Here is a 27984-nt window from a genome sequence, read left to right as displayed (position 1 = left end):
TATCGATTTTAGATCTTTCCTGCTTTCTCTTGTGGGCATTTAATGCTATAAATTTCCCTCTATGCACTGTTTTAAATGTGTCCCAGAGATTCTGGTACGTTGTATCTTTGTTCTCATTGGTTTCAAAGAACATCTTTATTTCTGTCTTCATTTCGTTACTTACCCAGTAGTCATTCCGGAGCAGGTTGTTCAGTTTCCATGTAGTTGTGCGGTTTTGAGTGAGTTTCTTAATCCTGAGTTCTAATTTGATTGCACTGTGGTCAGAAAGACAGTTTGTTGTGATTTCTGTTCTTTTATATTTGCTGAGGAGTGCTTTACTTCCAACTATGTGGTCGATTTTGGAATATGTGTGATGTGGTGCTGAGAAGAATGCATATTCTGTTGATTTGGGGTGGAGAGTTCTGTAGACGTCTATTAGGTCTGCTTGGTGCAGGGCTGAGTTCAAGTCCTGGATATCCTTGTTAACCTTCTTCTCGTTGATCTGTCTAATACTGACAGTGGGGTGTTAAAGTCTCCCATTAATATTGTGTGGGAGTCTAAGTCTCTTTGTAGGTCTCTAAGGACTTGCTTTATGAATCTGGGTGCTCCTGTATTGGATGCACATATATTTAGCATACTTAGCTCCTCTTGTTGAATTGATCCCTTTACCATTATGTAATACCCTTGTCTCTTTTGATCTTTGTTGGTTTAAAGTATGTTTTATCAGAGATCAGGATTGCAACCCCTGCTTTTTTTTTTTTTTTTTTTTTTTTTGCTTTCCATTTGCTTGGTAGATCTTCCTCAGTCCCTTTATTTTGAGCCTATGTGTGTCTCTGCATGTAAGATGGGTCTCCTGAATACAGCACACTGATGGGTCTTGACTCTTTATCCAATTTTCCAGTCTGTGTCTTTTAATTGGGGCATTTAGCCCATTTACATTTAAGGTTAATATTGTTATGTGTGAGATTGATCCTGTCATTATGATATTAGCTGGTTGTTTTGCTCCTTAGTTGATGCAGTTTTGTTCCTAGCATCAATAGTCTTTACAATTTGGCATGCTTTTGCAGTGGCTGGTACTGGTTGTTCCTCTCCATGTTTAGTGCTTCCTTCAGGAGCTCTTGTAGGGCGGGCCTGGTGGTGACAAAATCTCTCAGCATTTGCTTCTCTGTAAAGGATTTTATTTCTCCTTCACTTGTGAAGCTTAGTTTGGCTGAATATGAAACTCTGGGTTGAAAATTCTTTTCTTTAAAAATGTTGAATATTGGCCCCCACTCTCTTTCTGGCTTTTAGAGTATCTGCCAAGAGATCCATTGTTAGTCTGATGGGCTTCCCTTTGTGGGTAACCTGACCTTTCTCTCTGGCTGTTCTTAACATTTTTTCCTTCACTTCAACCTTGGTGAATCTAACAATTATGTGTCTTAGAGTTGCTCTTCTCGAGGAGTATCTTTGTGGTGTTTTCTGTATTTCCTGAATTTGAATGCTGGGGAAGTTCTCGTGGATAATATCCTGAAGAGCATTTTCCAACTTGGTTCCATTCTCCTCATCACTTTCAGGTACACCAATCAAATGTAGATTTGGTCTTTTCACATAGTCCCATATTTCTTGGAAGCTTTGTTCATTTCTTTTTACTCTTTTTTCTCTAAACTTCTCTTCTTGCTTCATTTCATTAATTCGATCTTCAATCACAGATACCCTTTCTTCCACTTGATTGAATTGGCTATTAAAGCTTGTGCACCATGGTTTTCAACTCCATCAGGTAATTTAAGGTCTTCTCTGTAGAAGTGGGAGAACCACTGCTCTCTTCAGAGCTGTCAGACAGGGACGATTAAGTCTGCAGAAGTTTCTGCTGCCTTTTGTTCAGCTATGTCCTGCCCCCAGAGGTGGAATGCACAGAGGCAATAGGCCTTGCTGAGCTGTGGTGGGCTCCGCCCATTCGAGCTTCCCTGGCCACTTTGTTTACCTACTCAAGCCTCACCAATGGCAGACAGCCCTCCCCCAGCCAGGCTGCTGCCTTGCATTTCGATCTCAGACTGCTGCACTAGCAGTGAGCAAGGCTCCGTGGGCGTGGGACCTGCCAAGCCAGGCGCGGGATATAATCTTCTGGTGTGCCGCTTGCTAAGACCATTCAAAAGGCACAGTATTTGGGTGGGAGTGTCCCAATTTTCCAGGTACAGTCTTTCATGCCTTCCCTTGGCTAGGAAAGGGAAATCCCCCAACCCCATGCACTTCCTGGGTGAGGAAACACCCCAACCTGTTTCGGCTTGCCCTCCGTGGGCTGCACCCACTGTCCAACCAGTCCCAATGAGATGAACCAGGTACCTCAGTTGGAAATACAGAAATCACCCATCTTCTGTATCAATCACGCTGGCAACTACAGACTGGAGCCGTTCCTATTTGGCCATCTTGGAATGGAAGTTGGGCACTATGCTTTAAGGGGGACACTGCAAAGTGTAGTACTACAAGAGAGGGAGGAAAAGGGGAGGAGAGAAAGGAGGAAAAAAAGGTGCAGAGGAAGGATAAGGGGAAGACAGAAAATGGAAAGGAAAAGAAGGGAAAGGAAGATAACCAGAAGGATGAAGGACTTTTTCATAAAGCCCAATGAGAATGTCTGCAGGAAACTAGATACCATGCCTGGAGCAAATAAAACACAGAGATCATGAGACTTGAAATGCCTTATGGTTAAGGGAACAGACTTTGTTCATTCAGCAATTACAAATGTAATGCTTACTTTGTGCCCAGTGTGCTATGAAGCAGTGGGGATACAAACATGGTCCCCACCTTCATGAAAGTGAGAGTACAGCAGAGGAGACAGGTAATTTGAAAGGTTACTGCTATACCATGTATTATAATACTGGGACAGTAGAAGTACAGGTGGCTGTCCTGGAGCACAGCATTTAAGTAATGTTTTGGGGGAAGGGGAAGGTGTGGGTTTTCCAAAAACGCTTCCACTTGGCACTCACTAGGACTAGGATACCTTGGAAATTACTTAACCATTTTAAGTCTCAGATGTGCATCTGTCAAATGGGAATAACAATTCCTGCTGCCTTATATAGGTGTTGTGAAGAATCAATACAGCAACCTGTGTAAAGTGTTTTGACCAGTGCCTGCCACAGGACAGAGTCCCATATTGTAACTCTGTTATTTTCATTTAGGAGGGAGAAGAAACAGAGTACTCCAGGTTCCTCTAGAGCCCTCCTTTCCTAAATGGTCGCCTGTTCCCCAGAACATGGATAATAGGAACATTCATTTCTTCATCCATTTGTTCAGCAAGCATTTGTCCAGCTCCTACAGACCTGGAAAGTTGACAGTATAGCAGAGGAAACAAAGAAGTGAACATTGTCATTCTGAAAGATATGCGATTATTATGGGAATACACGATTACATCTCATTATTATAAGGCAGAGAGTCAGATTTATGCTCAATAATGTAAGTAGACTTGCCCCAAAATAAAATATAATTCACACTATATTTATTATACAGGCTGTGCTTTAGGTTTTCCTGGGGAGCTTTTTAAAATGCAAATACTCAATCCTCAGACCAGAGCAATCGAATTCAAATATTGGACCATGGTATGATTTAAAAGCTACCCCCACTTTCCGAAAATGAAAGGCAATCCAGATGAGTTCAACACGCATGCAGGGTTATGAACAATTTGTTTAGAATCACTGCCTGCCTTTCAAATGTCAGCATCCTTCAAAGCCGCCCACATTTTCCTCTTTCCTCCTATTACCTACTGCATGTTCTCAGCCTCCTGCAGCTTCAGAAATCTTTCCTTCAGCTCCAGACACACGTGCCTCACGGCATGATGGTCCATTCAGGGAGAAACAGGCAATTCCACCCTCTGCCTTTATCATCTTCCAACCTCTGTCCTCACCCCAGTGAATGGGGCCCGCCATCCACCACATACACCCTTTCCACGCCTGGTCCATCAGCCGGGCAAGTCCATGTCCCCCAGAAGCCTCTCCCTCCAACCAATCTTCTCCATCCCCTCTGCCTCCATTCCCCCTTTGTTCCCTGAAGCCCTGATCATGACACCACATTTCCCCCAACTGCCTTCTGACCGGTCTCCCATCAGCCACACTTCCCAAATGCACATCTGAACATGGCTGCCTCACTGGTAAAAATGCTTTCTTGGCTCCTCATGGTTTTCAGAGTAAAATCCAGGCTCCTGGGACAACCTGCACAATATGCCATGGCCTGAGCAAGGCCCGGCCGGCAGCCTCATCTTTGCCATTCTCTCACCTGTTCCATGAGCTCTGGCCCAGCTCAGCTTCCTCCCACATGCTCCTCTCTATCTGGAATGTCTTTTCCATAGCTGTCACTGGGCAACTACTTTGTACCTTTTAAAACTTCTCCAGAACTCTCTTCCTGACAGGCAGGCCCTCTTCACAAGCCAGAGTTGAGGGGGAAGTCTCACTCCACTGTGTCCAGGAGCCCCTGTGCTCACCGCTGCCGTATTCATTCCACTTGGTTCAACTATGACTAGTCTATTGCCTTAGTACATCTGGGCTGCCTCACAAAATACCACAAATTAGGTGGCTCATAAACAACCAAAATTTCTGTCTCACAGTTCTGTATGCTGGGAGGTCCAGGATCAAGATACTGGAATATTCAAACTCTGGTGAGGGCCCACTTCCTGGTTCATGGATGGTCCTCTTCCCACTGTGTCTTCGCCTGGCAGAAGGGATGAGGAATCTCTCTGGGGTCTCCTTTACAAGGACACAAACTCTGTTCCTGGGGGCTCCTTTATGACCTAATCACTACCCAAAAGTCTCACTTCCCAATACCATAACCTTGGGGGTTAGGGTTTCAACAAATACATTTGGGAAAAGAGGGCAGAAATATTTACTCTATGACACCCATAGTAGGTGTTTAGTAAAATTTTAAAGATGCCTGATTGATTTGAACTACAAAGATCTTTAAGAAACAGCTGAAGGTGTTTCTGTTCCTGAACAAATGCAGACAGCCTTGGAGAGCATTCAGGACTCTAAGCCGCCCCATCTGATAATTCTGGAGTATCCACACAGCATTGCGTGTCCAGGCATAAGATAGGGAAACCAACTAGAACAAAAAAAGAACTGGCCCCAGTCACCAATGCAAATGTGGCACAGTTAACTCTAGCATGAGTCAAGTGTGAATTCATACCAAAACAGTAATTCAGAGGTCTAACACTACAGTCAGACAGACCTGAGTTCAAATCCCAAGTCCATATTTAATAGCTAAAGGGCCTGGTGCAGGTTACCTAACATTTCTAAGCCTCAGTTTTTTGACATATAAAATGGGGGTTAATAAATTAGATGCCTCTATTATAAGACTATTGTGGGGATTTAACGAGATTACTTACCTAGTATCTAGCACATCATAGCCCTGCAAATGACATTATGGGAATGGGACAGCATCAGGCCACCAAGGCAGGAGATTTAGATTTATGAACTTTCTGAAGAAAACAATGCCAGGGTGCCATTTCTAATATGAATGAAAACTGGAAACCAGGAATCAAGGACCGAGCACAAGACCACTTCAGCTGATGGGCCACTGTAGAGTCTCCCCTTCTACTAATTCTAACCCCTTTGTTAAAATGACCCCAACACAATCAAGAAAGGGCAGAAAATGCCTTAAGGACACTATACTGCCACAATTCCTGGTGTATTTGTTTGCAAGGGCTGCCATAACAAAGTACCATAGATAGGATGACTTAACAAACATATATCATCTCACAGTTCTGGAGGCCAGAAGTCCAAGATCAGGGTGTCAACAGGGTTGGTGTATTTTTTGACCTCTCTCCTGGGCTAAAAGACCACCACCTTCTTATTGTGTCTTCACATCGTCCTCCCTCTGCATATCCCTGTGTCATAACATCTTCTTTTGGTAAGAACACCAGTCCTATTGGATTAGGGCCACCCCAATGACCTCATTTTAATTTAATGACTTCTTCCCTTTCCCAAATACAGTTGCATTTTGAGGTACTGAGGGTTAGAGCTTTAACACGTGAATTTTGTGAGAACGCAATTCAGCCCGTAACAGCTGCTCACCAAAATCTTTCCCAAAAGCCATGGATCCTGAATTTCACTCTATTCACGTTGATAATTACACCAGGAGGCTGGTGCTAGAGGGGTACCATACCCAAGAACTTCTAGCTTTCTTAGGCTCAGAATAATCCCTTTTATCTACACCCTAAGTCTCTCCTCTCATGGATTTATCCTTTGTCCACTGCCAACATCTATCCCAAAGTCCTGCCTGCCTTTCTTCCAAGGTAGAAGTTGTTAGACTACGGTTGCTCCATTCTAAATTATTACTTCCTTTATTATTGAGGAGTTTTCTCATTTTAATATCATTAATATGGGGAGAAGGCCTTACAACCAGAGCCAGCAGAAGAGCAGGTCTCCAAACACTGCCCCTGCCAATGTCTCAGTTCTACCTCCCACTTTCTACTTTACCTGTCTTCTCTGATCGCCCTGGGCCTTGGCTGCTACTCAAACGCACAAGCAAGTTCCCACTACAGAGACTTCGAACTTATGTTTCCCTGTGTATCCAACACTCTTGCCCCAAATCGCCACTGAATTCAGTCTTCACTTCATTTGGTTCTCAGCTTAAATGTCACCTTCCCTGAGAGAAGCCTGACTCCTCTATTTAACTAGAAAACCACCCATCTCTCCAACAATACTTTTTGAACTTCTATTCTTGATCAGGCTGAGACCAAGGAGCAGAAAATTCACAGAAGCATGAGGCACGACACCAGCCCTGCCCAGAGGATCTTACAGTCAGGTACAAACATCATGTTAGAATAGTATAATTATATATATAATACTATAATGAATAAGTCCAGCTGGGCACCTGGTGGCTCACTCCTGTAATCCCAGCACTTTGGGAGGCCGAGGTGGGTGAATCACTTGAGGTCTGGAGTTTGAGACCAGCCTGGCCAACATGGTGAAACCCCATCTGTAGTAAAAATACAAAAATTAGCTGGGCATGGTGGCACACACCTGTAATCCCAGCTACTTGGGCGGTTGAGGTGGGAGAATTGCTTGAACCCAGGAGGCGGAGGTTGCAGTGAGCCGAGATCACACCATTGCACTCCAGCCTCAGCGACAAGAATTAAACTCCATCTCAAATAAATAAATAAATAAATAAAAATCCTGACTAAGTCCTAGTAACAGCCAACATTTGTTGAACACTTCATGTTGAACTAGTTGCATAGTCATAAACGTGAGCACACATCTTAGAGTAGAAAGGGAAAGAGAAGCAAAAAGGTGGAAAATAACCAATTCTCACACTTCCCAAAGATATCGGGTAAATATCCACATCTCCCCAGCTGGCAACATATAGGAAGGAGGAATACTGAGCGCTAAGAATTAGATAGTGATACCTTGACAGACCCCCTTGCAGGACATTTCCTGTCTGGAAATGGGTCCAGGAACAGCCATGTGTTGGGAGCAGTCATTTGACATAGTTTAATAATTAGATTTCTAGCATCCCAGGACCCCGTGTTAGCTTCCTATCATATGGGTCTCTGATACACCCTGGTAAATTGAGTGTGATGGTTAATTTTATGTGTCAACTTGACTGGGTCATAGGTGCCCAGACATCTGGACAAAGACTATTCTGAGTATGCCTGTGAAGATATTTTTGGATGAGATTCACATTTGAATCAGTAGAGAAGTAAAGCAGATTGCCCTTCCCAGTGTGTGTGGGCCTCACCAATCGACTGAAGACCTGAATAGAGCAAAAAGGCTGAGTAGGAAAGAACATGTCCTGTCTGACTGCTTGAGCTGGGATATTGGTCTTCTCCTGCCCTTGCACATCATCGATTCTCCCGGGTTTCTAGCTTGCTGACTCTTTGCAGATTGTGGAGCTTCTCAGCCACGCGTGAGCCAGTTATTATGAGTGAATGAATGAATGAATGAATGAATGAATGAATGAATGAGTACTGTTGGTTCTGTTCTCTGGAGAAAGCTGATACAGCAAGTGTGGAATCTGATCTGACTTCTGTAGCTTCTGTGACCTATTCCCCACAGGAATAAGGGTGGCTGATGAGGGTGATTCTATGAAGCCACATAGGGAGCTACAAGGACTGCCAATGACAGCAGCAACCTCTGCTGTGGGCACAGTAAATCCCAGCCAGCCACTTCACGAGATGACTACAGCCCACTCGGTGCAGGAACTGTTCCACAGTACTTCATACCTGTAATAGCTTGGAGAAGGGGCCCCTAACCACATTTCACTGTGGGAGAAATAAGTCAGGTACTTGTCCAAGGTGTCGCAGACCTATTCCTCGGACAAATTAACACTGAATATTGTAAGTCAAAGTGCTTAACGATTTCCCATAGTCCAGCAAGGAGCTTGACCTGGTGGTCTGTTGGGAGTTTTAACTGACATGCACTGACGTGTGCAATCAGTGACTCAAAAGGAAATGAGGTGATAATGTTTAAAAATTGAGAAATTTCACAAGAAATTTGTATTTCCAGCTTATCATGGAAAATGGGAAAATCCAGCAAATGCTCTCACAGTCTTCGCATAACAGTCGGCTACAAATGAGTAACGGCTGACCTTCTGGGCACAGTTTTGGACCTTCAGTTTGCCATGGGCTCTTATTTCTCTCTGGCCCTGCAGGCTTTTTGTTTGTGTGTGTGTGTGTGTGTGTGTGTGTGTGTGTGTGTGTGTGTATGTGTTTGTTTGTGTGTTTGCTTTGAGACAGGCTGTCACTGTTGCCCATGCCAGAGTACGCTGGTGCGATCTCAGCTCACTGCAACTGCCTCCCAAGTTTAAGTGATTCTCCTGCCTCAGCCTCCCAAGTAGCTGGGATTACAGGTGTGCATCACCACGCACAATTAATTTTTGTATCTTTAGTAGAGAGAGGGTTTCACCATGTTGCCAGGCTGGTCTCAAACTCCAGGCCTCAAGTGATCTGCTCATCTTGACCTCCCAAAGTGCTGGGATTATAGGTGTGAGCCACCATGCGTGGACACCCTGCAGGCTTTTGAATTGACTACTCTTTTTCTTGCCTTCTCCCTCTTCATTTTAGCAATACTAATGCATTTCCCTCATGATCTCTGAGAGCTTTTACGCTTTCTCTTGCTGTTCTCTTTGCCTGATGGAGGAAGAATAAATTAACTCTTGCTGAAGGGGACTCAAATCACATTTTCAAGTGTGGAAGGATTTGGCTGGACAAAGCCGTAGGACAAATGACGCATCATCCTCTGGATAGTTTTAGCCTATTAATTCAAAAGAAAACAAAGGGGGTGGTGGTGCTTACTGTTATTGTTAAAAACGGGAACATTTCTGCTCTTTATGTGTTGTTTCCCTCCAGGTGGAAGGAGCACCATCACAGTAACACACCTGGGGTCTCCCAACTTTCACTTAACTCTTTCAGGGAAGATTGCATTTGGGTGAGTTAAGAAGGAAGACTTGCAAATTCACAGCCCAGCCCCTTTGTCTCCCCTTTTCTGCTATGGGCTAATTTGCCTACAGAAAGCATATGTTTTGTTTTGTCTCTGTCACATAAAGGAACTTACCTCAGGAAAATTTAAAAAAAAAAAAAAAACAAACCCTGCAGGTTCCCAGCCCTCACTGTGTCTAGGAAGGCAAGGCTGCGTGGTAGATTATTCACTAAAATGGCTACAACTACTCCTTGCCCTGTATGCACCCCTGTTAAATGGTCCACACACCTTCTTGGGGCAGAGAACTCGGGGCAGAGTTGCAGGGGGCGAGGGAGAGATCATGAGGTTTCTGGATATTACCTTTCAATTCTAACCTTATTTCTGCTTGGAGTGATTAGACTCTTCATTCTGAAGAGGACAATCTGTGGTCTTTACCCATCCAACATTTAAGCTCTTCACAGATGAAGAAGCAGCCACCTTCCACTCTGGAATCTGAAATGCCAAAAATTTGCTTTTCCTTCCTTCCCTGGAGCAAGATGGCCCTCCCCACTCCAGAATCTGAAACAAAAGTCTTCTCTGCCCAGAAATGTTCTGCCAGCAGGTCCAAAGAATTTCCAAACACCTACTCATCATCAAACCATTACACTCCACATTGCTTCTGAACAAGAACCGTATTTTACAGTGAAAAAACCAGAGACATTTAAGTCCATGGGATTCACTAATCTTGTCAAATACCCTATTTCCTGAGCTCTCCTGACCTTCTTGGACTACCTTAAAAGACTGAGTTGCAGTTATGCGTATAAAATGTAGTATATGACTATGAGCCAGATAGTAATATATCAGCTGTTTCTTCTACAGTCAGAGTACATTGCATTCCCTTACCACAACTCTGGACATCAATGGTTTAGGAAATTTAGTGTCCAAGGGAAGAATGTTCCCCCTAGGACACATAACACTATTTTATGGGAAGCTGAGCTGCCACCTCCCTATGCAGGTTCCTTCACTGGAGAAGCAAGGGGAAATGAGAGTTAAGGTGTTGGTTAGGGTGATTAATTCTGTCAAGCTAAGCTAGGCGGCACTAATTACCCCACAATGGGAAATGGGCGATCAAAGGCAATAGGAAATGTGTAGCAGAGAAGTCATAAATGCATAAACACCAAGCACAACCTTATAAAGAGTTACAGTAAATAGTTCTCAGCATCTACTGACACTTTTTGCTCGTTTTCTTGCATGTACAGAAATATATTGACTAATTTTCTTCTTTCTTCTCTGTCCTGCTAGTTTTATGAGGTGGATGAGTGATAGTTAACTTCAGCATTTACCTCCATGGAAGGCAGAATATTGAGATGGGATTGTGACTGGACTAAAGAATAAAGAACCTTCAGACACCCTAGACTTGAAGTTGAATTCAGCAACTTAAATGGCATTGTGTTGGCTTTTGCATGGGAGGAGATGAGAATATTGTCAAGTTTATGAGGCATGTTTGCATTATATTAGGTGATATGTTTGTTGACTGGTTTATTTTTTTGTTTTCTCTTGTTGACAGTGAAAATGTAGAGAAAACAAAGTGGATGTGGTATGTTGAGCAGTCAAATGGGTGTGCATTTGTCATAATTTTCTGCTGTCCAGCATGTAAAGCCTCCTTTGTATAGAAAATCTGCCCTGGTAAGGCAGACCCCCTCTCCTGTTAGAATCTTAATATACCATCTGTGTGCTTTCCCACCATTCTTACAGCTAGGTACTTGACTTCAACATTACCTACCAGGTTTAACCACACCAAACTTTGAATTAGAAGGTAGTGGTGCGAAAGAAAAAAAGGGCAGGGCCTCTCTGAATTTCTGCTTGTGGTGGGAGGCAGCAGCAGTAGCAGCAGGCACCCTGAGTAGCCACAGGCTCTAGGAGCAATGTCCAGTGTCAGTGAACAGTGCTAGTGACAATCGTGTATCCATAAGCAGCAGTCTGGTGATGCTTCACAGCTCAGTCTCATGTAACTTGTCTATAGTCACTGAGCTGAAGTCTCAGGCTTTCCTGACTACTCCAAGAGTTACCCAGTTATCATGTCCTGAATTCCTTTTTTGCTCGAATCAGTCAGACTTGCTTTCTATCGATTGGAATTTAGAACTCTGACTAATACATATCATGTATTTAATGAAGATTAATTGAACTTTTATCATGTGCCAGGCACTAGGGACTATCAGATGCCACAGTTACGATAGTGAACAAACGAAGATGTGGTTGCTGCCTACATGGAACTTATAGGCTAGAGACGGAGATATTAATATAATAATTATGAAAATACATTTGATATTAATTCTGTTGTTTTTTCCACCTTTACAGTTCCTTGAAGTTCATGACATTACTTTCTCTCGGCATTAAAGCAAGAGTATTTAGATCAGAAGGAAAGAGGCAAAATGTTATTCGTGACTAGGGAAGAGGTGAATTAGACATAACTAGTATTTTTAAGAATACTTTTCTGCATTTTGCAGTTTCTGTATAATTGGCATGCATGTCTTCTTAAAACATCATTTCCATTAGACAGATTGGACTTTGCTCTCCAGCTGGAATCACTGAAACCTGCAAAGAGTTTTAGTTAATGCTATCAAAAACTGCTTTCACTAGCCTGCATCATTATAACAGCAATTGGAAACTGTAGTTGGTCTATGTGAGATTATACTAAATTTGTTAACATAATATGTCTTAATATGATTTAGAAGATATGCTTTATTTTCTTGTTAGCACTGTTATAAAACAAGTAAAGCAGGTCAGACTATATTAAGAACAATTTTATTGAATATTGGAATAAATGACCATGGAGAAAAATTACCCTTAAAAGATTTGCAATTAAATTAGATGATTTTAGAACTGACTTATTAAATGTCTAAGCTCTGTCACCTGCTTAGTTATGTAAAATTGTATTATTTTACCTCCATGGTGGGAGAACAGTGATATCAACAGAAATCAATGACATTTTTCTGTCTTCTCTCTCCCCACAGCTCATTCTTCATGCTGTGCTTGTTTATTTGAGTTGTGTAATGATCCCTTATGTTCAGACTTCTGCATCCTACCAAGCTTGCCTGTAGTGGTGCCATTTAAAAGTGTACAAACTTCACTGTGGTTTTGGACAATTAGTTCAAAACTAAGTTTGAGAGCAAAGTGGAAAATTCCACTGGCCATATATTATGAGCTCATAGGGTTTCCTTGAGTCAACTAACCCCTTTGTTGGGAAATTAGATTCCTTTCCACTTTGCTGCTAAACTTCTATTTCTATAGCCTTCTTTCCTTCCTATCTTGTTTCTGTTTCATTTATTTATTGTGAGTTACTCCGTTAAAAAAACTCACTCTGTGGTTACCAGTAATATTTTTTCTCTCTCTTTTTTTTTTCTTTTTTTTTTTTTTTGAGATGGAGTCTCATTCTGTTGCCTAGGCTGGAGTGCAGTGGTGCAGCCTCCGCTTATTGAAACCTCCGCCTCCCAGGTTCAAGCGATTCTCATGCATCAGCCTCCTGAGTAGCTGGAACTCAGCCTCCTGAGTAGGTAGTGTGAAGCACACACCACCAAGCCCGGCTAATTTTTATATTATTATTAGAGACGGGGCTTCGCCATATTGGCTAGGCTGTTCTGGAACTCCTGGACCTCAAGTGATCTGCCTGCCTCGGCTTCCCAAAGTGGAGGAATTACAGGCATGAGTCACCACATCTGGCCTCTCAATATCAGTTGGAAGTATTTAGCCATAGAACTCTGGGTGATGAATGGTTGCTTGCTGCATGATTCAGTCACACCATCTCTCCTAGCTTTGAAAATTATCTATTATTATGCTCTATTACCTGTAATCTAAACAGATCTGTGATTTAGGGAAAGTCATTTTTTACTGACTTTAGGCTCATTGCCTGCACACACAATAACTTTTTGTTTAAATGCTGCATTATAGTGTGGTATTTTTGAACCAATTTAAGGAACAATTAGATTTGATTGAATTCAAATTTACATTAAAATTCAATCACGTGTGACGACACTAGCGAAAATAACTGTTGGGACAATTGCCTGGATCTAGGCATGGTTGAGTCAGACAGAGACAGCTACAGTGCTAGGGCACAGAAATTTATACCTTTCCCTCCATAGCTGGCAAGTTTCAGCTGACATCAAATGTCAGGTGTATTCTTATTCCAGAAACATTTAAATGAGAAAAAAAATACATCTTAGAATTGGGCAAATCTGGTGTTTTAATTTTACAACTTAACTCTTTGAGCTCTGAGCATCTCTTGTGCTCACATCAGACATCTCCACAGTAGGATACTGGCTCTCGGATGATTCCATCACTTCCCTGTTACCTCAGTGCATGTTTCTGGATCTAGCAAGGCAGTTCGATTCATGCACTTGTCAAAAACATTGGGAATTTATTTTGCTGTGTTAGGCCTAATTCTTGCTCTTTTAAAACAAATACTTTGTTGAAAATCTAGGACACAAAGAGACTTATAGACCACTGAAAGTGGTCTATAACATAACAATGCCCCTGATTCTCTAATAGAAACAATATGATACAACAACCAGAATTCCACACTAGTGTCAGCAATCTGCTTGTGAGATGTATTTTTTCATATTTCATATTTCCAAGCAGGTCTACCACCTCTCTCCTTTATTTCATTAGGTATAAATAGGATTTGGTTGAACTGGGTTTCTGTTTTAAAGGTATAAAGTGTTCTGGCTTTACTTCTAACTACTTCCTACCCCCATCCCCCAACTACCCCTGCCAGTTCAAGATTCAAGGTAAATATAATTAGTAGTGATAAAGCTAATCATAACTCTATTACCTTATTTGAGGCAAATTTAATAACTCTCCTCCTCCCACTTATCATTTACTAGCTACATTAAAGACCAAGATGGAACAATGTATGCACAAAGATTTCTCATAGGAATGCACAAGTATTGAATGTACAAGTATTGCAATATTTTAAAGTTTATTTCCTGAGAAAGATGAAGGTTGATACAATTAGAACTTGCTTGAAACAATAGTTATAGTCTGAAACCAATAGTCAACAGTCACAATTTCTAATTTCTATCTTTTTCCCAAATGAGAGAAAAACAAACGATTACATGATGATTGTAATTCAGCTTCAAGCCTTTAAAAGGAGACTCAATACAAAACCTACTGGCATTTTTTAAGGAATTAGAAACAGATGGAAAGCATGATTCTTCCTCTGGAGGGTTTGACATTCTTTCTGCAAAACAGATTGGAAAAAAAGACAATAATTGCCTCTAAATCCAACCATTGTAAGTATGCATCTCCTACTGGGCCTTCTAATTTGCTCTTCAGATGACTTTGCATACTGTCTGTGGTGAAGATCTTGGGTTTGCCGGGGGGTGGGTGGGGGGCAGACAGGCCTGAGTTCAAATTCCTGGGTCATGACTGACTTGTGTGACTTTGGGGAAACTAATCTCTCCATGCTTCAGTTTCCTCATATTAAAACAACGGGTATACTGAAGCTTATCCATTCAGTTTTGTGAGGATTATATCAGAAAATAAAGGTACTTAGCATGATACTTGGCACATACTAACAGCTTGATAAATTATACAACCCACGATTACTTTTATATGCTAATGATTATTAGCGATAGTTATAGTGAAAACTAGTAATAGTGATTAGGGGATACATAACTAACCACTCCAAAACTTAGTGGCTTAAAGTAACAGCTATTTCTTCAGCTCATGCTCCTGTGTGTTGACCATTTGGGCTGGTCTCAGCTGGGTGGTGCTTATCTGGCTTTTGGCTAGGCTGACTTTTGAATCCTTGTTGAGCCGGGTGACCAGCAGGGGCTGGCTGATATATGGTGGCCTCATCTGGGATGGTCAGTAGGATTGGGGCCTCTGCCTTCAAATAGAAAGATCAGGCTTTTTCACCCTTTTGAAGTCTCTGCTCACATCATGTTTGTCACTGTCTCTTTGTCAAAGCAAGTTACAAGGACAATGCAGACTCAGGGATGAGGAAAAAATTATCTCTTCAAGGGAGGTACCCCCAAATCAACTGCAAGAGTGTAGATATAGCCAGAGGTCAACACATTAAAGCCATTTTTCTAATCTACCACAAAGATCTCCTTTCAACACTTCAGTTGACCTCTCTGTACTGCTTGTCTTGATACCCTTTATGTTTTTCCCCTTTCTCCCTTCCTCTCTTCCTCAAATTCCCACTCTTCCTCAAATATTTATTAAATAAAATATTTCATGTACAGGAGATACAGCAATAAATAAGATTTGATTCCAATTGTCATAAAAGTCGTGTAAAAAATCTCACTGCCTAGAACGAGTCCATATTTAGAAAATTTTTTTTCTCTCCTTTTAGCTGCTCCCCTACACTGTGTTAAATGCTAAAGCTAGCTAACATTTTCATAAATAACAATGAGAGCTAACGCTTTCCTCTAACTGTTTAAAATGATAGTGTTTCTAAGGAAGGGTTTCCAGCTGTTTTGTCTGATTTAATCAAGAACTCTTAACCTGATTATCTCAAGATTTTGCTCCACCCATTTGCAATTCTCTTTATAAAGCAGAGATGACTGAGACATTTGGCTCATGGCATGATCAGGAGTGTCTGCCTTGCACAGCGTCCTAGTTGGCACCGAAAAGGTTGGGTAATGACCTTCTGGATTTGAGGCTGTTAAAAAGTAAGCTGGCTGGGCGTGGTGGCTCATGCCTGTAATCCTAGTACTTTGGGAGGCCAAGGCGGGTGGATCACCTGAGGTCAGGAGTTCAAAACCAGCCTGACCAACATGATGAAACCCTGTCTCTACTAAAAATACAAAATTAGCTGGGCACGGTGGCACATGCCTGTAATCCCAGCTAATTGGGAGACTGAGGCAGGATCATTGCCTGAACCTGGGAGACGGAGGTTGCAGTGAGCCGAGATCATGCCATTGTACTCCAGCCTGGGCAACAAGAGCAAAACTCCGTCTAAAAAAAAAAAAAAAAAAAAAAAAAAAAATGTTAACTGAGGCATAATAAAATTTTAAAGAGTTTATTTGCACAAATAGCGATGCATGAATAGGACAGCTCCGGAACCACTTCTGAAGGAACACCAGGGGAAGGTTTCTATAGGATGGACATAGAAGTAAAGCAAATAAAATATTTGATTTATTTTAATTATACAGTCTCCATACTTGGTTTATTCTGTTAGAAAGTCCCTAGTTACATAAATTTGTTGGTAACTTCTGATTGGTTGAGCTTAAGTTCTGTTTTACTTGAATTTCAGCATTTACAAGAAATAGCTCAAGTTAATTTTTACTTATGTTTGCAAATCAAGCAAGGCTTAGTTCACTTACGAGACCTAACTGGTTTTATCTGCTCAGGGGTTCTTTAGACCTGGTCTGCATCTTAATTTACTTTAGCAAGACTTATCTTTTTCATATGTTTTCATAAGTGTTTCCAATTCCTTTGGGGGGAAAGCAGAATTCAAACTCAGGTTTTCTATGTCTAAAGGGTGTTTTTTATGCCTCATAACAACTGGAAAGCCTTAAGTTACGATTAATCAATGGCAAAATGAAATGGAATGAAATGAAACGAAAAGGGCATATTATTGATATATACTGTGAGAAAAAAACTAAGCAATGAGAGCATCAAATTGCATCATTATGACTTTTTTGGAATAAGCTTTTAGGAGGAGTGAATGTATAGCCTTATTAGTTATTTCCTACAAACTGTAAATTTGCTGGCAATTACCTTTGAAGCACTAAAATGCATGCTAATTAAAAGTGAATTATCTCAGTGCAGGATTTAGAAATTGGAACAAATACTACACTAAACTGGAAACAGAGCTATTTTGGACAATTTGAGCTAAAAGCTAATGCTCTAATAGGATGTCAACAACGACATTTCTAATATTATTTTGACCTCTTATTTTCTGAGAAGGAATAAAAGAAGGGACAAAGAACTTCTATTTTTAATGGCATGTATTCTGAAAATGTGCCAGAAAACATAAAAAAAGAAAGGACTCTCCTATTTAAGTGCTAGTGAATGTCTTTCTTGATTTGAACGCAACATTGGCTTTTGAAGAGTTTAAACAAAATAAACAGGTACTATTAGTAATGATTAATATATAGGTCATGAGGTAACAAATGTTCCAGTCCTGACCAGCCTGTAGGTATAAATAAGGACAAGTTAACGCCCACATTACCTTGGCTCTTTATCCCACCTGCACATGCAGGCCTCGGCAGCCCTCCTTAGGATCCACCCCAGTTACTGGGAGTCCCCACTACCTGCTATGTACCATAAGAAGCACTAGGGCCCTTTGGAGACAAGATGGAGGTATGCAAATTAGCTCTGGATCTTGAAAGAAGCACCTCAAAGCCAACTTAGAGGTCTTGGAAGGTTTTTTTGTACTTAGTGATATTTGAAAATAATTTATTCCTTTTTTTAAAAAATCAGTTGCAAAGACTACAGCAATCACACTCCTTTTTCATTGTACATTGTCATCTTCCTGTTCAAAGCCCTTTTTTTGTTAATTTTATTTCCCTATTCTCACTCCCTTTCCCTTCACCTCCTTATATAGCATTGTTAAGATCCATGTTTTCTATGTGCATGCTTTTTAAAAAATTGACACAAATAGTACCATGCTATAAATATTGATGCCTCTTAATTCTGCCTTTTTTTTTTTTTTTTTTTTTTTTTTGAGATGGAGTTTCGCTCTTGTTGCCCAGGCTGGAGTGCAGTGGTGTAGTCTTGGCTTGCTGCAACTTCCGCCTCCTGGGTTCAAGTGATTCTCCTGCCTCAGCCTCCCAAGTAGCTGGGATGACAGGCGCCCACCACCATTCCCAGCTATTTTTTGTAATTTTAGTAGAGACGGGGTTTCACAATGTTGACCAGGCTGGTTTCGAACTCTTGAGCTCAAGTGATCCACCCACCTTGGCTTCCCAAAGTGCTGGGATTACAGGCGTGAGCCACTGAGCCTGGCCAATTCTGCAGTTTTAAGATCAAGCCATGTTGCTGATGTGCATCCACAATACGTATGAATCCACCATGTTCTGCAAGTGACAAACGCCTAGGTGGCCACCAACTCCCCATTAGCATGAACGACACTTCAATGAACCTTTTATCCATGTTCCTTGTGGACCCTGGTGAGAAATTTTCCAGGATATACTCCCAGGAGGATGATCTCCAGGTCATAGGGCATACTTAATTACACTACACACTCACAAGGACTTTGGAAGTTAGCTAGAGCAGGGGAGAAAAAAGCCCACTCCAGCAGAGCAAAGAACATGGACAAAAGAATGGAAGAGTGCTACAGCAGAGTGGTTTCTGAGAATTGTGCACTAATGAGTGTAACTTGTGATGTGGGGGAACTGAAGAGCTCTCAATGTCAGGCCTTGAAAGGCTTCCTGTGCTAAGCTAAGGGGTTTGAATTGTAGATTGAACACTCTACTGAGCCATAGACAAGTGTTAGCAGGTGAGAGGTCATAGTTCATTTCCATTCCTACAAAGGAATACCTGAGGCTGGGTAACTTATAAAGAAAAGAGCTTTATTTGGCCCACAGTTCTGCAGACTGTATAAGAAGCATGGTGCCAGTGTCTGCTTCTGGTGAGGGTTTCAGGGAGTTTCTACTCATGGTGGAAGGGGGAGGCAGGTATCCCATGGCATGAGAGAGGGAAAGGAGGTGCCAGACAATTTTTAGCAATCAGATATTGCAGGAACCGACAGATAACTTATTCATTACTTTAAGGAAGGTACCAAATTGTTCATGAGGGATCCACCCCCATCACCGAAACACCTTCCACCTAGGCCCCACCTCCAATTTGGGGGATCAAATTTCAATATGAGATTTGGAGGGAACAAATATCCAACCATATCAGAGGTATCATTAGGTTTGCATGTTAGAAAGGGCACTCTGCCTGCCCTGCACCCTGACAAAAACATCACCTCAAATACCGAGCTCAAACACTAAAGTGGCTCAAATACCAAGGCAGTGCATCTTCTCTTAAAGGGTGGCTCATCTCCATGTCTACCACACACAAGTCCAGGACAAGAGCTGGGCAGTGTGGGCACCAAGGGAGATGGCTAAATCCTAGTTCCTGCCAGCCCAGACTGGGCTCCAAGAGAGGAGCACTGACACATAGGGGATAGACAGGGGAAGGGTGTTTGCAAAAGGGGACAGAAGAAGGTGCCCCAAGAGGGGCTAAGACCAAGTATCAAAGATGATGGCAGACTCACTGCTCTCAGAAGTAGGGGGTGGAGGGCCAGGCGTGGTGGCTCACACCTGTCATCCTAGCCCTTTGAGAAGCCAAGGCAGGCAGATCACTTGGGGCTGGGAGTTTGAGATCAGCCTGGCCAACATGGCAAAACCCCATCTCTACTAAAAATACAAAAATTAGCCAGGCGTGGTTGCATGCACCTATAGTTCCAGTTACTTGGGAGGCTGAGGTGGGAGAATTATTTGAACCCAGGAGGCAGAGGCTGCAGTGAGCTGAGATCGCACCACTGCACTCCAGCCTGGCCGACAGAGTGAGACTCTGTCTCAAAAAAAAAAAAAAAAAAAAAACCCAAATCAAAAAAGAAGTGGGGGCTGGCTGCAGGGGATACACTGGCAGAACTCTGATCCAGAGAATAGGTTAGGGAAAGGGTATGGTCACATTGCTACCGATGTGCACAAACTAGGGGAAAAAAAGCCATGTAGGTACTGTATATATAATCAAAACATTATGACACTATTATTCCTGACATTCAGCTGTCCTTCCTCAGAATCTTTGGCTGCTGATTTTTATTTCTGGCAACAATACAAAACCAAAAGACCAAGAGGATTAAAAACAGGAAAAAAAAAAAAAAAAAGAAAACAGTATGTGCAGGACAATTTCAGGGCCTTTGGGATCTGCATCTTTTTCTAGGTAATGTAAGCAGAGATGTCTGCCTTTTGGAGTTGTGCCTTCCTTGGCTCCTGGGGCACTGTGCCCTGTAGATCTCGTCTCTCTCTGTGCCTTCACTGGCTCCACATCCTCCCTAAAAGGGCTCTCTTTGACACCCAGCTTCAGTTCCTGTCCCAGGACCAAAGATTTCCAAACCTCCCACCCTGAGATCCCTCAGCCCACCTTCATCCTGGCTTTCCCAGCTGCCTTCAGATTCATTCACTCGGATGTCTCCCTCTGATGTCACATCAAGCTCAATATGTCAAGGAGAAACTCACATCCTTTCTTAACACCCCTTCCCTAAAACAGCATTTCTTCCTGACTCGTCTACTGCTCTCCAGCACCACCACTTTCCTTGTTCCAACCTTGGAGTTACATAACTAACAGATGCCTCTCTATTACTCCCAAGTCAGCAGCCAACAAATCCCAGGGATTCTTTTCCTACAGTAAGATTCAGTTCTTTCTTTTTCCAGAGCCACCACCAAGACTAAATACCTAACACTCTCTCCTGTATTGAGGCCTTCCGATTTGACTGCCTACCTCCACAGTTTCTCTACCACACACCATTCCCCCTGCAAGGCCCTGTTTCTGATCATTTAATGCTACTGTTATGCTTTTTGTAAAAATTACAGAACAGTTTCTTAAAAGACAAATTTCAAGGTTGAATGTAAAGTCGATTATTAACTAGTTTTATTTACCTGTTTTTGTTTTCACGCTCTTGAATCAAATCCTTTATTTATACAGTTATTGAATTAATATACTCTGGCCCCCGACTGTGTGCCAGCCAAGGATACATAAATATGAACAGAATATGGCTTTTCCCATTTTCTGAAACGCATATAGGCCCATGGTAAAACACAAGCACTCATGACAGTTTATTTAGGATGCAGTGGGAATCAAAGATAATGCCAAAGTCTTAGGGAGAAAACTGGGAGCAGGAAAGATTTTATAGATGATAAAATATGCAACAGGACATTGAAACATGAATAAGTGCTGGCCAAGCACTTGGTAGTTTGGTCTTTACTGTTAACAAGGGACAGTCTCTTTATTTATTTATTTATTTATTTATTTATTTATTTATTTTTGAGAGGAGTCATATTCTGTTGCCCAGGCTGGAGTGCAGAGGCCCGATCTCGGCTCACTGCAACCTCTGTCTCCCGGGTTCAAGCGATTCTCCTGCCTCAGCCTCCCAAGTAGCTGAGTGAGAATGCAGGCATGCGCCACCACGCCCGGCTAATTTTTGTAATTTTAGTAGACACAGGGTTTCGCCATGTTGGCCAGGCTGATCTCGAACTCCCGACCCCAGGTGATCCACCTACCGCCGGCCTCGGTCTCCCAAAGTGTTAGGATTACAGGCGTGAGCCACCGTGCCCCGCTGGGCAGTCTCTTTTATAGGTACAGTACGCACTCTCCTCTCCCCAGCTGCTGTGACTCACTCTAAATTACCCTCCGCCCTCTCTCCAGCCTCTTTCAGGTCTCCCTTAGGCTTTGCTAATTCAAATTCTGCTTTCTTCCAAGTCCACCTCAAGCCAAGACTAATTTCTCCTCAGCGCTTCCTGGCTCTGATCTTCATCTTCTTCATCTTCTCCTCCCAGTACTGCACAACATCATTTCTTAATCTGAATGTTAGCGCTACTTTTTAGGACAAAATTTCTCAAAATTAAAATTGTATTTAAATCATCTGTATATGTGTTCGTAGGTTTGGTTCAGCACCTAGGAATCTGCTTTACAACAGGTCCCCAGGGGATCCAAGCACAAAACGATCCTGGACCACTTTGAGGAAGGCAGTGTTAGACCTCTGCGGTTGACTTTTATATCTCCATATGGGCTGTCCTCAGCCCACGGCGCCTAGCATAGTGTACGTGCGTTGCTCAGCTCTCTGGCTCCGGGTGTCTGCTCAACTTGGTGACTATTAGATATCTCAATTATTAATGACACCCAGAGTCAAGAAGAGTAGCTTAGCCAAGTGCACAGTACCTGCCCTCTCCAGAGGAGACTAACTCCTGAGGCGTAAGGTCGCTCTGAAAGTCACAAGAGCAAAAGGAAATTACATTTTCTGTCTTCTCAAAAAATGAGCAGCCATCACCCCAAATGACCTTAGTGCATCTCAAATAAACCATGCTTTCAGAGTATGCAATACGCATTGCAAGTTAAACCGATTGCAAAAGAAAAAGCCCACAGATACTCCGTGCGCTCAAAGCCATCATCCTCACAAACGTAAAGTGATGTACTCCAAATAGAGATCAAGGAAAACGAATGCAACTCAGGTCACCAGGCTTTGGCAACAGAAAGCACCCGAAGTTGTTCTACGTGGCTGTCCCCAGTCACTCAGTACACCCGCTAGACAAGGGATCCTGGGCCGAGCCCGGCCGTCCGCGGGGGCGGAGCCGGGACGGCAGCGGCGCGCTGACGTAACGGGCGTGGGTCGTCCGTCGCGTCGCCCGGCGGGGACCGGGCTGGCGGCGGTAGCTGTCGCCCGCTCGGTTGCGTGACCGCGGGGTCCGCGTCCGCTCCCTCCGCCCTTCGCCCTTCGCCTCGTCTCGGCCTCCGCGGCCGTGCAACGGCCGTCATGGTGCCGTCGGCGCTCTCTGCGCGACCACGCTGAGCCTCGGTGCCGCGGCGAGCGCGGTCGAGGTCGCCATGCCTACCCGTGAGTGGCCGGCCGAGGGCCGGGGGCGTTAGGAGGCGGCCGCCTGCGCGACGCGCTTCGGCTGGGTCGTCCTCCCGGGGCGGCTGGGGAGGCTGGGCCGCGCTGAGGAGAGCCAGGAAGTGCCTGCGAGCGGCGGAGTTAGTTTCGTTTCCGCTCAGCCTTCCGGGGATGGCGTGAGCCCGTTGCACGGATCGGGAAACTGAGGCCCAAACGTTAAGGCAACTGCTGGGACGCGCTGTTAGGAGACGGCAGAGCTGGTGGTAACCTAGACCCGTGGGATTTCAAAGTTAAAGCCCTTTTCCCACGGCCACACGGCTTCGTGGGACTTTATGGAAATACTGAAAATAACTGCGGTGCCGTTGTCAGTCCCTTCTCACTTCAGGGGCCGGACGTCGCTAGCGGACGCGCCGGCCCCGAGCCCCTTCCCGCGGCCCCCAGACAGACCCCCGACAGCCTAACGGCGTCCGTATCGCGGCCGGGGCGGCTGAAGTCGGCGCCCTCTGTGGAGCTTGTTAGGCGGAGGCGCCTCGAGTGTGGCTTTTTGGACCACACTGCGGGTTCACCCGGGCAGATGATTAAAAATACTGGTTTCGAGCCCCTCCCTAGTCCCATGGAATTAGAGTCTGGAGTTTGGGCCCCGGAGTCTGCACATCTAATAAGCGTCCCTGGGGTTACCAAGGCACCCCAAAGTTTAAAAGTCACTCGGTCTTGGAGGATTTTTAGACAGACGCGATACTACCATACTACTAATGACCTATTTTTAAATGACCCAGATAATCGTAGTGTGACTATATCCACTGGTCAATATGGACATGTGCAAACTAGGAAGCTCCTGATCTTGGGTAGAGAGGAAGCAACTTGGTCATTGATTTGAGAATTCAAGTAGGACTCTTTTGACTAAGTGTTCAATACCATAGAATCTTTACACACTTGTGAATATATTTCCTAGAATTCATAACTACTACTAGTTGTCCTTATTTTTGTAGCCATATGGGACACTGAATTTCCAGGTCAGTCTCAAATGCCCTTTTCGTCTAGCGGTGGGAAAAGATGAGTTATTTCTTGATATTAGAAAGATTGATGTTTTCTCGATATTTAAGGATGTTAAATTTAAATTGATACCAAAGATATTTAAATATTTTCTTGAGATTTAAAGATTTTCCTGTGGCAGATCTTTAGTCCTAATGCAGATTACTTTTAACTCCTCATACATACGTGGGTACTGTGGATTTTGTTTTCTTGACACACCACTGTGTGTCCTTAACTCAAGTTCTTGGACTTCGTATCCAGTAAATATGTCCAGTTTATATTTGTTTTATTCCTTTTGGCTGGAAGAATATCATTTACAATCATCTTCATTGTTATTGCCGGTTTATTACTTCTAAATTCATGTTCACGTCATTCAGTGAATATTTGAGACTAGTGCTATGCTAATCTTTTATTTTCTGAGAAACCAAAGGGGAGGAGGTAAGCACCTATTGAAAGTTGAGGCTTCGAGTAGAATTTATTGGTAACATGCCAAAATTATCCTGTGAAATAAAATTTTTAGTTATGTTCTAGGGTTATCTAGCTTCATAGAGTGAATATAGTAAACTTGTTTCTTTTGAAATGTTTAGTTTACTCTGCAAAATGATTTTAGGATGGGCCATGGTGGAGTTTGCATAGTTAAAAATGCAGATTTCACACCCTGACTGGAAGACAAGTTTAATGTTTGCTTTATCTGTCATTGTTAATATTTGTCATGGTACATTTTTTATGACTGAATAGAAGTGTGCTGTGGATTGATTGACTGGGGGTACCCGTGTGAGGTGCATAGTGTTCATATTTGCCTTTTCTCTTCTTTGGCTGTCACAGCTGCCAGAATTGCTGGGATAGTGCAGTGGACAATAATATCTCTTTGAAATTCTGTCTGTAGAATATATATCCAACACAGAGATGGCACAGTTGTTATTCTCTGAGGGAATTTAGGAGGAAGTTCACAGCTCTTAGGAGGAAAACTATGCTCAGATAAGCTAAGTGTTTTTGTTTGATTGGTTGTTTTAATGTTAAATGGTTGAGAGGCTCAGTGATAAGCCCAGGCCAGTTAATCCCTAAGAGTTTTAATTAAAATCAAAGGGTTGGAGGTGGTCACTGTGGTCTCTCAGACTCTCCAATTCTGAGAGCAACCCTTGCTGTAAGTCATAGAATTATTCTACTTTAGCTATTTTGTTGCTTATTTGGAATATTGGTACTCGTCGAAACTGTTGTTAATAACTAGAATCCAGTGGAGCATGCAGTAACCCCACTGGCTAAGCAATGATATATCTCATGAATATTAACAGCCACTTCACTGGAATTATTTTGGAGATCCATAGACTCTCTGAGAAAGCAACCACCTGGAAGGATGCCTGACAGGAAACTGCCAGGACACAGAAACAATTTTGTGGTCGTGTTACAAGCCTGTAGTCTGAAACAATCCTTAGGCACAGATTTCAAGACTATGTCACTGAATGCTGTTTCAAACCTGTAAACCTATAATTTGACACGTCATTTTTCTAGAGGCCTTTATTTCATTCTCCATTCAAAGGACCATTAAGAAGCATTCTCTTTTAAAGATTTTCAAACTCTGAATCGGAATGTGAGTTGGAAGGACTGTTAAAGCTTCTTAATCATTTTATTTTGTGTATCGGTAAGCTGAGCCTTCTGTGAGTTTCCATGGAGTAAAACCATGACTTGAACACAGAACTGGACCCTATAATCAGTAACCACAGCGAGCATAGTAACATTAATTTTTCTCTAGCACTAAATTGATGATAGTTTAGCCTTTTTTTCCCCTTGCGTTACATTAAGACAAATGTAAGCTTGGTCAAAATTTAAATCATTCCGTGAACTTACAAGAATGTCTTTGCTTCCATCCTGTGACAGAAATCTTGGGAAAAGCTGTGGATCCCACTGGTGTGCTAAGTAGATTCTTGTTTACATAGACACAAACTTAAACTTTTGGTAAACTCCTTATGTGAAAGTAGCTCCTGAGTTCACAGATAACTTGCTTCAAAACAGGTCCAGTAAAATGTGCTCTTTTATATTATATGAGAATTTATTCTATATTTTCTAGGGAAAACCAAAACTCTCAAATGTTGTTTGCTGTTAAACTATACTTTGAGTGATTATGTGTGTTGAATGCTTTCTTTTCTTGTTTAGGTACTGACGTTGATGTCTAGGCAAATTTCTCAGGCTGTAGTAATAATATGGTTACTCCATATTTGTTTTTCTTTTGATGACGCTGATTATATTTAACTTATTTTTCAATTCATTTTTATGAAAGAAATGCAGAATGAATTGTAAAAGTGCTGACTGAAGTGTTTTCCTTTTAGAGACACATTACATGCAAACTTGGCCTACGCTTTCATATTACTGGATTATTAGCCTTTTGTGTTCATTCATATTCTCATTCTTTCTCTCCTTTTTTCCCCTCTTCCCCCCTTTCCTCATCGTCCCCTTGCTTCCTTCTCCCTTCCCCTCCCATCTCCTTCCTTCCTCCCTTCTTCTGTCCACCACCTGTGTGTCCTGCCAGAGCTGTAGCTGATGAATTTTCTTTTTTGCAGTGACCTTTGGCTTGCCACTGCCCTGTTTGCTGCCCAGATCTCATCTTTCAGTCTGTCCCCACTCATGGGGACATGGAGCTACATTAAAGATTATGTAGGTAGTAGGAGATAATGCTGGAGAAAGAGAAAGCCAGAATTTGAGGTTTTTGTTTCTTTTAAGACGGAGTCTTGCTCTGTCACCCAGGCTGGAGTGCAGTGGCACGATTTCTGCTCACTGCAACCTCCAAATCCCGGGTTCAAGCCATTCTCCTGCCTCAGCCTCCCAAGTAGCTGGGACTACAGGCATGTGCCACCACGCCTGGCTAATTTTTTGTGTTCTTAATAGAGATGGGGTTTCACCATGTTAGCCAGGATGGTCTCAATCTCCTGACCTCGTGATCTCCCTGCCTTGGCCTCCCAAAGTGCTGGGATTACAGGTGTGAGCCACCGCTCCCGGCCATTTGAGGGGTTTCTATGCTCTCACAATCACAGTTATAGTGGCTTTTTATAGGCTTAGTAGCAGTTTCCAACTTCTTGATTGCTTTATGAAGACTTACAGTTTGCTATTAGTAATAGGAAGTAATTATTGAATACTGATTGTGTGGTAGGCAGTATGCTTTGTGCTTTACCTGATTTATCTTATTTAACTCTTGCACTTTGAGGGAAGCCCTATTTGACCTGTTTTAGAAGATAGAGAGACTGAAGTTCAGAAAAGGTAAGTAACATTCCTAATGACAGTAAGTGGTAGAGCTGGGATTGCAACTAGATGGGTCTGACCTCTAAGTCCCAGCTCTTTTTTCATACTATAGCGCTCTGAGCCAGGCAGGAGTTGAATGGGATTCCATCAGTTTAGCACTGTTACTTTTGCTTAACACTGTGCCTGGTTATATAATAGGTGCTTGGTAAATGTTGAATAAATTAATAATTGAATCTTTAAAAAATTTTTAAATTGATACATAATATTTTCACATTTATGGGGTAGGGTACATGTGATATTTTGTTATATTCATACAGTGTGTAATAATCAGGTCAGGGTATTTAGGGTATCCATCACTTTGAGTGTTTATTGTTTCTGTGTGTTGGGAACATTTCAAGTCCTCTCTTCTAGCTACTTTGAAATATACAGTACATTGTTGTTAACTATAGTCATCCTCCTCTGTTATCAGATGTTAGAACTTACTCCATCTAACTGTATGATTTACCTATTAACCAACCTCTCTTCATCCGCCTTACTCCCCCACACCCTTCTGGCCTATGTGTAGAATGGATTGAATTGTAACTGGAGTCAGATAAGTTATTCTCTGGATACCATAACTGGAACTTTTTTTTTTTTTCATAAAGATAGTGTTATAAAAGTTTTATAATTTGGCGAGGCGCAGTGGCTCACGCCTGTGACCCCAGTACTTTGGGAGGCCAAGAAAAGAGGATTGCTTTTGGCCAAGAGTTCTAGACCAACCTGGGCAACACAGACCCTGCCTCTACAGAAAAATGAAAAGTTAGTCAGGTATGGTGTTACATACCTGTAGTCCTAGCTACT

General features: G+C 42.6%; 1 protein-coding gene and 1 long non-coding RNA gene across 4 annotated transcripts in view; one reads left to right on the top strand and one right to left on the bottom strand.

Annotated features, from left to right (window-relative positions):
• Positions 1-22985, bottom strand: part of LOC105492813 (uncharacterized) — a 597887-nt gene extending 574902 nt beyond the window's left edge. Inside the window, exon 1 of the long non-coding RNA XR_011606732.1 lies at positions 22883-22985. This is a non-coding gene — a long non-coding RNA (uncharacterized lncRNA). The remainder of the gene's footprint in view (positions 1-22882) is intronic.
• Positions 22661-27984, top strand: part of LOC105492818 (EFR3 homolog A) — a 102919-nt gene continuing 97595 nt past the window's right edge. For 2 of the 3 annotated variants that reach the window (XM_011760076.3, XM_011760077.3), the window contains exon 1: positions 22661-22884. In XM_011760076.3, coding sequence (XP_011758378.1) covers positions 22875-22884 — 10 coding nt within the window. In that variant the 5' untranslated portion in view covers positions 22661-22874. Of the gene's footprint in view, positions 22885-23125; positions 23145-27984 lie in introns of those variants that run through there. The other variant, XM_071067821.1, reaches the window with a different exon arrangement.

This window comes from Macaca nemestrina, chromosome 8, assembly GCF_043159975.1.
Source record: "Macaca nemestrina isolate mMacNem1 chromosome 8, mMacNem.hap1, whole genome shotgun sequence".
Lineage (NCBI taxonomy): Eukaryota > Metazoa > Chordata > Mammalia > Primates > Cercopithecidae > Macaca > Macaca nemestrina.
The sequence above is the reverse complement of the archived record's forward strand: the minus strand, read 5'-3'. Positions and strand labels throughout refer to the sequence as shown.